Source organism: Carcharodon carcharias, chromosome 22, assembly GCF_017639515.1.
Source record: "Carcharodon carcharias isolate sCarCar2 chromosome 22, sCarCar2.pri, whole genome shotgun sequence".
Taxonomy (NCBI): Eukaryota; Metazoa; Chordata; class Chondrichthyes; order Lamniformes; family Lamnidae; genus Carcharodon; species Carcharodon carcharias.
Window position 1 is genome coordinate 41,286,612 of NC_054488.1, and position 12,723 is coordinate 41,299,334.

At 38.2% G+C, this 12,723-nt stretch overlaps 1 protein-coding gene across 2 annotated transcripts in view; it reads right to left on the reverse strand.

Moving 5' to 3' along the window:
- Window positions 1-8,035: 8,035 nt before the first annotated feature.
- LOC121293834 (protein tweety homolog 2-like) overlaps window positions 8,036-12,723 on the reverse strand; it is a 141,785-nt gene continuing 137,097 nt past the window's right edge. For both annotated transcript variants that reach the window (XM_041217213.1, XM_041217212.1), the window contains one exon: window positions 8,036-10,061. In XM_041217213.1, coding sequence (XP_041073147.1) covers window positions 10,046-10,061 — 16 coding nt within the window. In that variant the 3' untranslated portion in view covers window positions 8,036-10,045. The remainder of the gene's footprint in view (window positions 10,062-12,723) is intronic.

A 12,723-nucleotide genomic window follows, 5' to 3' on the forward strand; every position in this document is an offset into this window, starting at 1 on the left:
GCCAGCGGCGCGCGCACTGAGATGGGGGCGGGGCTGTGGCCAGGAGCCAATTGAACAAAACTGCCAAAATATTCCAGCTTCGTGTCCTACTCATCCCTGCCCTGAAGCACTGCAGCTTGTAAACCACTTTCACAATGTCCACCGCTCACCAACTGGGCTGCCACCCCCCCCCCCCCCCCCCCACCCCCACCAAAGACATTGCTGTGACCATTCCAGCAGTAAAGCCAGAGACAGGCCTCAAATGACATTGTGCATTTCCTTTATTTTCTTTGAATACTTCTGGTCTGTTGGTTAGTTATAAAAAAGAATGGAAAAAAAGGCAGCTTGACTGTCAAGATTCCAGCAATAAACTATTGAAGGATCTTTTCACGCTCCCATGGTCGGGAGGTAAGTGCACCACAAGGATGGTGGTGTTGGAATGACCAATGGTAGGAGCAGGGCCCAGGCGGAAACCTCCAGAAATCCACTCCACCAGAATTGGCAACCTTCCCTGCATGCTCCAGGAATTAAGAGATTAATCTCCATGCAAAGCAAACCCAGGACAAAAGAAAAAAAATCATTGGGGCATTTAAAGTAAGCATTTTGTTCATTTTTTTCTTATAATTGGCTGTAAAAATATTGGAGATGGAGCCATCAGTCATCAGGAAAGTGGTGGAATCTATAATCAAGGGAGACTTGAGGCATTTCGGTATAATGGAAATCAGTATAATCAGGCAAAATCAACATGGTTTTACGAAAGGGAAATGGTTTTTAACAAATTTATTAGAGTTTCTGAAATAAAAACAGAAAATGCTGGAAAAGCTCAGCAGGTCTGGCAGCATCTGTGGAGAGAGAAACAGTTTTCACTGCACCAGCCTCCACATTCAAAGGATCATCCTGTGCCATTTCCACCAACTCCAGCATGATGCCACCACCAAACACATCTTCCCCACACCATCTTGCTCTCATGTCCACATGTCTGTCCTTGGCCTGCTGCACTGTTCTAGTGAAGTCCAACACAGATGGGAGGAACAGTACCTCATCTTCTGATTAGGCACTTTACAGCCTTCTGGACTTAACATTGAGTTCAACAATTGCAGACCATGAACTCTCTCCCTCATCTTTACCCCTTTTTAACTTTTAAAAGAAAACATTTTTTAAAAATGTTTATCCTTTTCCCCCAACTCCCCACACCCCCTTCCCCCACAACCCCCTCTAAAACAGTATTAAATCCATCACATTCCTACTTCTCTTTAGCTCTGAAGAAGTCATACGGACTCGAAATAACTCTGTTTCTCTCTCCACAGATGCTTCCAGACCTGCTGAGTTTTTCTAGCATTTTCTGTTTTTATTATAAGGGTAAGCAGTAGATGTACTATTCCTGGATTTCCAAAAGGCACTCAATAAGGTGCAACACAAGAGATAAATTGGCAAGATGAGGGCTCATGGAGTTGGGGGTAATATATTAGCATTTATAGAGGATTCATTAATAGACAAGAAATAAAAGTAAGCATTTTCAAGTTGGTAGGCTGTGACTAGTGGACTGCTGCAAGGATCAGTTCTGAAGCCTCAGCTATTTACAATCTCTATTCATAACTTAGATACGTTGTCTATCTTTTTGTCTAATTTTGCTAACGATACAAAGCTAAGCAGAAATGTAATCTGTGGGGAGGTCACAGAGAATTTTCATAGAGATTTGGACAGGTGAGTAGGCAACAAGACGGCAGGTGGATATAATGTGAGCAAGTGTGATGTTATTCACATTGACCTTAAGAATAAGAAAGCAGAATATTTTTTGAATGACGCAAAACTGGTAAATGTTGATGTTCAGAGATACTTGGATGTGCTCATAACAAGGAACACAAAGTTAACATGCAGGGACAGCAAGCAATTAGGAAGGCAAATTGCATGATGGCCTTTATTGCAAGAGGACTGGAGTACAGGAATAAAGTCTTGCTACAGTTGTACCAGGTTGTGGTGCAACCACATCTGGAATACTGTGTGTAGTCCTATCTACATATTTAAGAAACAATATATTTGCTTTGGAGGCAGTATACCAAAGGTTCACTAGATTGGCGCCTGGAATAAGAGGGATGTCCTCTGGTAAGAGGCTGAGTAAATTGGGCCTGTATTCTCTGGAATTTAGAAGAATGAGAGGGGATCTCATTTAAACATATCAGATTCTGAAGGGGCTTGATTGTTTCCACTGGCCGAGAATCCAAAACACGGGAGCAGTCTCAGGATAAAGAGTCAATCATTTAGGACTGAAACGAGGAGAAATTTCTTCACTCAAAGGGTCGTGAATCTTTGGAATTCTCTACCTGAGTAGGTTATAGATGCTTCATTGTTGAATTTTTTTAAGACTGATGTAGACAGATTTTTGGTCTCTCAGGCTATCAAGGAATATGGAGAGTGAGCAGGAAAGTGGATCTAAAGCCCAAAATCAGCCATGAACATATTGAATGACGGATCAGGCTCAACAGGCCTTATGGTCTACTCCTGCTCCTCTTGTGTTCTTGTAGGTTGGGAGTGGGAAGGCTGTTTGACTTGGTGGGATAGTTGGAGGCAGTCAGTTGTGTGATGAAATCTCGGGGTAAAACAGCGATAGAAATGGGGTGAAGGATAGAAATGAGAAGTATCCCTGAGGGAGTATTTTTTTGAACTTATCTAGGAGCATGGAAGATGGTGCAAGCACTCAAAAAACCTATACTCTCTTCTAAGCTCCACAAGCATTTACAACAAAACACACACCATCTCCCACTTTTCTTTCTCAGATACCCAATATAAAGGTTGTGCTCTCCCCACGAGCTCAGGGCTCCACTTCAAGTCATAGATAATTGCTAGCCCTTCATCATTGCTAAGTTAAAATCCTGGCATTACTTACCTAATGGTGTGATGTTCAAGAAGGCAGCCCACAGCTACCTTCTTAGAGTTAAGGTAAAGCTAAAGCAGTGACACCCACATTGTGAAAATGAATAAAAATTATTCTATAGAAGGCAGTGAAAATAGCAAAGAGAAAATAGTTTTTAATGACATTCATTGAGGTAATGGATGGGGTAAGTAAATTTCCCTAAGGCACTGTGGATCAGGCTTGTAACAGTATATTAGCATACAAATATCAAAAGAAAAATTTGTATTTATACATATCACCTTTCACAGCCTCAGAATGTCCAAAGTGTTTTGTATCCAAGAACGATCTTTTTGAAACGTAGTCACTGTTGTATCGTAGGAAATCTAGCAGTCAGTATGTACAAAGCAAGGGCCCACAAACAGCAAAGATAATGATTAAATAATCCTTTTTAACGAAATTAGTTGAAAGATTAATATTGGCCAGATTACCGGAGACAACGCCCCTGTTCTTTGAATGGTACTGTGGGATCTTTAACATTCACTGAAAAGGGCAAACAGGGCCCTGATTTAACAAAGGCCTCATTTGAAAGTTGGCACTCTTGGTAGTGCAACATTCCGTCAGGAAGGCACAGAGGTATTAGCTTGGATTTTGTGCTCAAATCTCTAAAGTGGACAAGAAACCACAACCTTCTAAGAGGTGAGAGTGCTACCACTGAGCCAAGGCTGACATCTATAACATTCAACTACGTCTGAAATTATTTTTAAAGTTGATGCGTCTAAATAAAAGTTCATGGCAATTCACAGTCAACTTAGAGTTAGGCTTGGGGAAAGTAGGTAGGGAAAATAATGCATCATGACATCTTGGTCATCTCTATTAAAAATCTTGCAATTTTGCACACTTCATGTACAATTTTAGAATGGAAAATCTATATGCTATATTATTTGAAACTATATTTCTTCTTCACATTTTGTTGATGAACTAATTGAATGACTCAACATGAAAAGGGTAGTGTCCTAGGCCCAACCATCTTCAGCTACTTCATCAATGACCTTCCCTCCATCAGGTGGTCAGAAGTGGGGAACTTTAGCTGATGATTGCACAATGTTCAGCACCATTCGCGATTCCCGAGATGCTGAAGCAGCCCATGTCTTTATGCAGCAAGACCTGGACAACATGCAGGCTTGGGCAGATAAGTGGCTAACAACATTTGTGCCACAAAAATGTCAGACAATTACTATCTCCAACAAGAGAGAATCTAACCATCTCCCTTAGACATTCAATGCCATTATCATCACTGGACCCCTCTATGAACATCCTGGGGGGTTAACATTGACTAGGAACTAAACTGAACCAGCCATATAAATATTGTGGCTACAAGAGCAGGTCAGAAGCTAGGAATTCTGCAGCGAATAACTCACCTCCTGACTCCCCAAAGCCTGTCCACCATCTACAAGGCACAAGTCAGGAGTGTCATTGAATACTCCCCAGTTGCCTGGATGAATGCAACTCCAATAACACTCAAGTAGTTTGACACTATCCAGGATAAAGCAGCCTGCTTGATTGGCACCCCACCCATCACCTTAAATGTTCACTCCTTCCGCCACCTATGCACGGTGGGGTCAGTGTGTGCCATCTACAAGATGCAATTCAGCAACTCACCAAGGCTCCTTCAGCAATATCTTCCCAACCCATGACCTCTACCACCTAGAAGGTCAAGGGCAGCAGGTGTAGGGAACACTACCACCTGCAAGTTCCCCTCCAAGCTTCAAATCATCCTGATTTGGAACTATATTGCCGTTCCTTCCCTGTCACTGGGCCAAGATTCTGGAACTCCCTTCCAAACAGCACTGTGGGTATACCTATATCACATGTACTGCAGTAATTCAAGAAGGCAGTTCACCACCACTTTCTCAAGGGCAGTTAGGGTTGGGCAAGAAATGTCTGCCTTCCCAGCGAAGCCCATGTCCTGTGCAAGAATAAATAAAAAAATATATCATTTTCTCTTTTAGTAACCAAGGTTTCCAATATCCTGAGTAAGGGTATTAAACAAAAGATTTTTAATGTAACATGTAGACTTAAATCTATTGGATTGTCTATATATTTTACTGCAAGGCCTCAGCCAATCTCAAAAGTCTAGGCCTTGACAGGATACTTTACCTCAACAGAGGATCATATTGCTTTCAAAGATGAACAATGTGCAGAATTTCCCAATGTGAACTCTGTCTGCAATTTGTAGAATTTCTCAACATGTAATCTATGCAGCCAGAGTTAAATGTCATTTCAGCCTGTAAGGTTTTCAGGGTTTTTCCAAAATAAACTGGAGATTGGATTTTACAAACTTTATTTCTGGCAAGCACTGACATTTTGATTAACAAATGTGCTATTCTATTTTGAAATGCTCAGAGTAGCTGATTTTCTCTGTTTTTAAGTCACTCCCTTCTCTATTTTGGTTGTTTCATTAAAAAATCTAAACTGTTTAAGGTTTGTGGTTTTTAATAAATCTGAAAGAATGGAAATTATATGAACAATGAAGCTCTGAGCTTATGAGCTTTTTTTTGTTTGATTACAGAAATGTATTTATTAAATACTGCTTAAGTCAGCAAACTCACTAATGGCACATTTAAGTTTAAATATTTCCTATGCAACTGCCTGTGATTCTTTACTCAGTAATTTGTCCTGCACCAGGAACATTGACAGAAAATTTCAGCTCCAATGCTAAAGAACTTAAAACACATACAGTGGGGAGGAGGGGTCACCTCATAACACAAATAGCTGTGGAAATGTTGTGGAATGAGGCTGACAGGTGGGAACGGTAGTGCCTGATAATATAAATGAAGAACAGGAACTTTAGAGTCCTGTTCTGGACCTCCCTCCCACCTAAGGGTGATAGAGCATGCTAACAAGGCTTCAAGGTTGCCTGTTAGAACATTATAGCTCTTTCATTCGTATGTAAGTGCTGGTCATGGGGGAAAAAAAAACATTGATGAGAAAAAATATTTATTTTAGATTAATCTGTATAATTAGTTAGAAAATCATTATGTGCTCACTCCACATTACTATATGGACCAAGTATCAAATTTGATTGTTACATAAAATGACAAAGCGTAGCACAAAAGTAGGCCATTCAGCCCAACTTGTCTATATGGACGAGCCTCCTCCCAACCCTTTTATCTAACCCCATCATGGTTAGTATCCTGTAACATGAGGGATAATTTATCTGACCCAGGCTGCAATATACTTTGAGTCAAATAAGCCAAGCAGATTTAGTATGGCTTAAGTTGAGTCTATACCAATTAATTATTTCAATAATTCAGCACAGTTAGCTTTTCATCAACTCGCAGTCTGAAACTTGCAACATAATGAAGATAAACTGTTTATTGAAAATCAATAATTTATTCTGTATATAGTTGCATTTTTCATTGTGAAATGGTCACTTCTTTGCAGGGAAGATAAAAAAAGATTCCCAATGTAATGCCTTGAGAAGTGTTGACACAGTTCAATACATTTACAAAAATTGTTATTAAAAAACCTAAATTGAAATTAACTACACAATATAAAATGAGAATATCATATCGGTGTTAAATATTGCTGATATCTCATCAATGCCAATGGTCATAATAATTCATTAACAACTTTTGCCTTCTAACACTGAAACAAAAGTTGTTTAATTGTAACCCGGTTTTAGCCAGTCATCGTTGAACAGACTGGATGCGGATTACTTCAATTCCTGTATAATCCTTAATAGGTCTCATGATAAGCAATGTCAATCACTCATCCCTGAGGTGGATTTAGTCCAAAAATGTAGAGTAGTCTTGTTAAATGAATCTTTTTGACATCTGACAATTAGTTACTGTTTGGTTTTGAGATCATTTTCCAGCGTTAAATCACAAACATTGTTACTTTATGACACAGATTTACTACAATTTGCACATTTCCTTTTTTCCCCACCAATTTCACTTGGAATGGTAGAGTAGGAAAAATGGTGGCATTTCACAGCAAAGATTTAACTTAGTTTTAGTACACATGTTTTCAGTCTAAACAGTAGAAATTCATGCCTCAAAATGTGTTAAAGTATTAGTCTGCAATAACCCATTTCTCATTGAAATTAATGAGGAATTGGTAAAAAAAAACTTTACTTACAACATGATAACTTCATCACTACAAAATCAAAACGGTCATCTTGCATCCATTGTTTTGCCCACAGCAGGTCACAAGGGATTCATCAGTGGAGAAAATCATACAGTAATCTAGCTTTGCATGATCATTCTATAAATTAAACAGTGACTCAATACAGAGCATTTTTGTCCCTATTCCAAAAGTACAAAATCCTTGATAACAGCATTAGAATAGATTCCATCAATTGTGTGTGCTCCATTGATACACAAGGTCTCATTGCATCAGAAAGTCATAGAATGTAAAGGCAATGCCAAAAGCAAAGATAAAATCTTCCTGCCCAAGCTTCATAGCATTTTAGTGCTATAGTACCATTAAAGGACAATGAAGCATGTTTGAAGTCACAAATGGGTTTCGAATTGTACTTTACCATCCTTAACTTTGACTTCAAAGTTCTATATTTAATATTAGTCTGCAGTGAAACAGTTAACAGATTTTAAAATCTTAATAATATAGGATATTCACCAGTACACAAAGAAAGGAGCTAAGGTCAGTTAGCCATTTGATGTATACTATCTAATTTTAGCCTCAATGTTCTTCATTTTATCCAGTTAGTCTATCATTCCTTTGGGGCTAACTTGATAAAACAATTAACCAAATGGACTTGAAATAAGTTTTTTTTTTTTACTTTCTCTGTACTGTAGTCATACCACATGTTGGAATCATATAGCACCTCTACCATTATCGTTGGCACAGTTACAAAACTTCATCCACCTAAATTAACTGTTACTAACACTACCACTACCACTATATAATAAAACCAAAAATACATTACAGTTAAAACATTATATTCACACAACCATTATTGTTGGCTGAACTGGTTTGAATTCAAGGAGCTTTCTCAGGCAGCATGCTATTTGAGGTATTCATTTTAATCTTTTGACTGATCTCACTATTACCAGTAGTATGGATATTTCTTCCAAATAATATTTTGTGGTAATTTAAGAATTTATGACTGCTTGTTTAGAGAAATTTAGAATTATTTCTGGCATAACTGAAAAAGCATTAATGATTAGCTTGATAAAGTCAAAACAGCATCAGTCTCATTTTAATTAGAAATTGGAACATAACATTTTTTTAGTTTCATCATCTTTTCTATTGGTTTGGTTCAGAATCCACCTTATTATAAGTTGCAACATATAGCCAATTGTAGCACATAACTTATGTTTTGAGAGAATCATTTGGAATTTACAATTTGAAAGTATTAGCTATCTGAAAGTATTATAAGTCCTCTTGAAATTGTCACTAAACTTTCCACAATTCCATCTTGGCGATCTTAAATTCACCAATAATTTGCCTTTTGTATACAATCCTATGTAAGATAACATGGTTAATGTGTTCTATGAAATGCATACTTCATGGACCAAATGAATTTATAATACATCAAACATGCTCAAAGTAGATCAAAAATAGCCACTTTGTTCCACAGACAGAATATTAAAAGACAGTCTTTTTGTAGGCCCAACCCAAAATAGACTGAATTACAATCGGATTACATAACATTCACTCAAAAAAGTATCACTACTTACAGATAATTCACTGAAATACTGACACACAACTAGTGAGGAAAAACTGCTCACAAGACACTGTCTTAGGAATGTGGATGAGGATTCTATAAACAAGGTAGATTTCTTAATTTATGGGAAGCAAATTACATCCAAAACCACTTCACTGGCATACATGTAACATTTTAAACCACAGCTGCTCCTTTAATTGTAAACTGTAGTTTAACATATGTTTGCTCCATATGGTACAATTCAGGAGCCCTTTTTTTTGGCTAAGTGTAATATGCAGGAAGCAGCATATACTGCATTTCCATAAGGGAAATCAGATCTGGAAGAAGGAATCTATAAATGGTTATCATACCTTAACAAAGGTATCAGATAATTCAAGTTGGTGAAATATTGTCAAGTTATTTCATAGAAGGGTAACTTACTGAACATTTTACAACTTGACGAGTTAAATCTGGAACTTCACAAATGTCCGACAATGGATTTGGTTGCTGTATTAGAAAAAAGCCATTCTGGTGTTGTGTGAGCAAATTGAAATATCATTATGTTGCCAATCACAAATTGTAGTTTACATATAGTGCCGGTGTCTGTCATATCCATCACAAGTGACTTGGTGGGAGATTGGTAGCAGCCATCTAATATGAAATGGGATCATGCACTTAAATTACTCTAAACAACATTCAGAGCAGAGTCGATTTCTGAAAGAAACCATCATGTGCTGAGGATTGAATTTTTTTTTGGTAAAATATATAGTTCTGATTTTCTGCCCACCCTGTTCCAACATAGTTTTCTGCAAGAGCCAGTTTGTCCTCCTGGAAAGATGTGACAATCCTGACTGGTCCAGAATCAGTCAACCCTACTCTGCAATTAGCCAAAAGAAACCAAAGCCACAAGGTTAGATTACTTTTTTGCTTTTCTTGAAGATGCAGTGTTTGAATATATCTGGTTAAGAATTAAATGAAGCGCCATTCTAACAGTTATATGCAGGCAACTTTCAGGCAATTCACAGTCCTAGAATTAATTTCACTATCCAACAGACAGTTAGGCACCTTGGATGTTAAGTTCAAATTTACACCATTTTTAAAAAATCCATCCACTTTACAAGGCACTTCTTATATCAGATTCTAATTACAATTCCAATTTAAATTCAATACCTTAGCACATACCAATTATATACCAAGCCTCCAATAAGAATGATACTTAAAAACAATGCAATATTTTCAGATGTAACCTCAAGCATTCAGTTTAACAGTCATTTTGAGTAGTAAGACTCAGAAAATCCATTTGATAGCTTGAAGCATCAATCTTCAACAATCCTCTGTTGCTCCCATGTGGTGACTATCACTTCAAACTTCAAAGAATGGGAAAGAGTTTTAGCCAGAACAATTTTTTTTTAGTTACAGTAATTCTTCTTTCTAGCTGGCATTAAGGAATTTTGAACTCTGTTACGAAAGCCAGTGTAACTGTTAAACAGGAAATATATTTCCATAAATTCTGGTAGGTTCTTCACTCACTGCAAGGTAGGTGGCTCTCATACTCGGAGAGTACTATAAGGGAGAAAAAAAAACTCAGTAAGGAAATCTTTCAGTTCAACATTTTGAGTAACAAATTCAAACTCAGAAAAACACAGAAAGAAATAGTACTGCAATGTCAAATAACCAATTTTTGGTATGTGTCTACAGAGTAACGGTGACATAAGCAATGTAGGGTAATAACAAGCACATTTTTCAATTCAGAGATCATAGAATGAAGTAAAAAACAGTCGGATTGTAAACTATTCTGGGTTGGTGGATGGAACCATTTACAAGAGCAAAGTATTTCCACTAGTGAGGGTTAAAGGAAGATGCAAAAAAGAAATAGCTTTTTCTACAATAATTGTACTACTGTTTAGCTATTGATAGAATCAACCTGATAGTTGGGTGTGGAGACGCAATGAAAAAAAATGGAGCAGGATAGAAGAAAGACAAATATAGCTCCAATGATATGACAAATACATTAATTCAGTATTTATTGATCATGTAATCTTAAGTTCACACAAGAAACGTGTGGTATATTATAGATCATTTTGAAGCATTTTGGATGTTTGAGTGACAGATTAGCCAGTAATGATATTGGGAATTAGGACAATACAAAAATTGGGTTATTTTATTATTTTGTACGTTCAATTTTTTGACAGATGTCTTCAGATTAAATTAGGAAATTGTGTTGAAAATCAGCAATTCTTCTGTAGTTTATAGTGTTAAATGAAGTGTTATAGTGTTAATTGCTTCATTTAAAAATCTATCAGGAAGAGATCATCTGTTTGCCCAATGGAACATAAGCATGAATGAGTGATTCCAAACTCAACATTAAGAAACTGTAAAAAGAATCAGTGTAGCAGTTAGGTGTGCACAGAGAGGGCCAAGCAGACTAATGAAAGTTTGGTGCTTTAGTACTTCAGAGACCGATTTTTTAAAAAATTCATTTCATGGGATGTGGGCTTCACAGGCTGGGCCAGCATTTATTACCCATCCCTAATTGCCCTCAAGAAGGTGGAGGTGAGCTGCCTTCTTGAACTGCTGCAACCCACGTGGTGTAGGTACACCCACAGTGCTATTAGGGAGTTCCAGGATTTTGACCCAGCAACAGTGAAGGGACGGTGATATATTTCCAAGTCAGGATGGTAAGTGACTTGGAAGGGAACATCCATGCGGTGGTGTTCCCATCTATCTGCTGCCCTTGTCCTTCAAGATGGTAGTAGTCGTGGGTTTTGAAAGTGCTGTCGAAGGAGCCTTGATGAATTCCTGCAGTGCATCTAGTAGATGGTACATACTGCTGCTACTGTGCATCGGTGGTGGAGGGAGTAAAAGTTTGCGGATGTGGTGCCAATCAAGCGGGCTGCTTTGCCCTGGATGGTGTCAAACTTTTTGAGTGTTGTGGGAGCTGCACTCATCCAGGCAAGTGGGGTGTATTCCATCATACTCCTGACTTGTGCCTTGTAGATGGTGGAAAGGCTTTGGGGAATCAGGAGGTGGGTTACGCATCACACGATTCCTAGCCTCTGACCTGCTCTTGTAGCCATAGTATTTATATGGCTAGTCCAGTTCAGTTTCTGGTCAATGGTAACCCCTCAGGATGTTGATAGTGGGGGATTCGGTGATGGTAATGCCAATGAACATCAAGATGGTTGGATTCTCTCTTGCTGGAGATGATCATTGCCCTACACTTGTGGCGAATGTTACTTGCCACTTGTCACCCCAAGCCTGGATATTGTCCAGGTCTTGTTGCATTTGGACATGGATTGCTTCAGTATCTGAGGAGTCGTGAATGGTGCTGAACATCGTACAATCATCAGTGAACATCCCCACTTCTGACCTTATGATGGAAGGAAGGTCATTGATGAAGCAACTGAAGATGAAACAACTTCTGGCTAAAGGTTATAGCAAATGCTTCAGCCTTATCTTTTGCACTGATATGCTGGGCTCCTCCATCATTGAGGATGGAGATATTTGTGGGGCCTCCTCCTCCAGGGAGTTGTTTAATTGTCCACCACCATTCACCACTTCTACTTGTATATAGATTAACAGAAATACAAGCAGCAAAATAATACCAAGCACTAGTCAATAAGTTGAGAATATTTTCAGTCTGAGTTGGAGCAACTGAAAAATGGAACACTTGCCCAAAAGTGTTAAGAATGCATACATTTTATAGTGCAACTGATGCTTGCTGTGAGAGTGAGAGGAGAATGAATTAAACAAGTCCCAAAGCAGCCCGATTAACATGATTTAGGAATGGCAACTAAAGGAGAAACAATGGATAAAATTGATTTCCTTCAGGTTGTTCACCATCTTGTAATCTTCCATCACAAAACAGTAAGACTAGAAAAACAGATTAATACATAATTACTGCTAATGCTCCTCCACTCCAGGTGGCAGATTACAGAATACAATTAAGCAAATGCCCAGTTACTTCTGACACCCCATCTAGATGGTTGTCTAGATTCCAACCAAGACAACCCAAGGCAAGCAAGTTTGAGACAAGATCTTGTGACCTTTTGGAAGAGTTGCAAGATCCAGATTTATGACATGGTTGGCCATCACTCCACACTCCAGATAGCCAATGATGTATAAAAGTGTGCAGTCTTCAATGTGGAGACTTTTAAAACAGACAAAAGATGTGTTCAAAATATAAAATGGATACAAGTAATTGTACAAATATATATATTATATA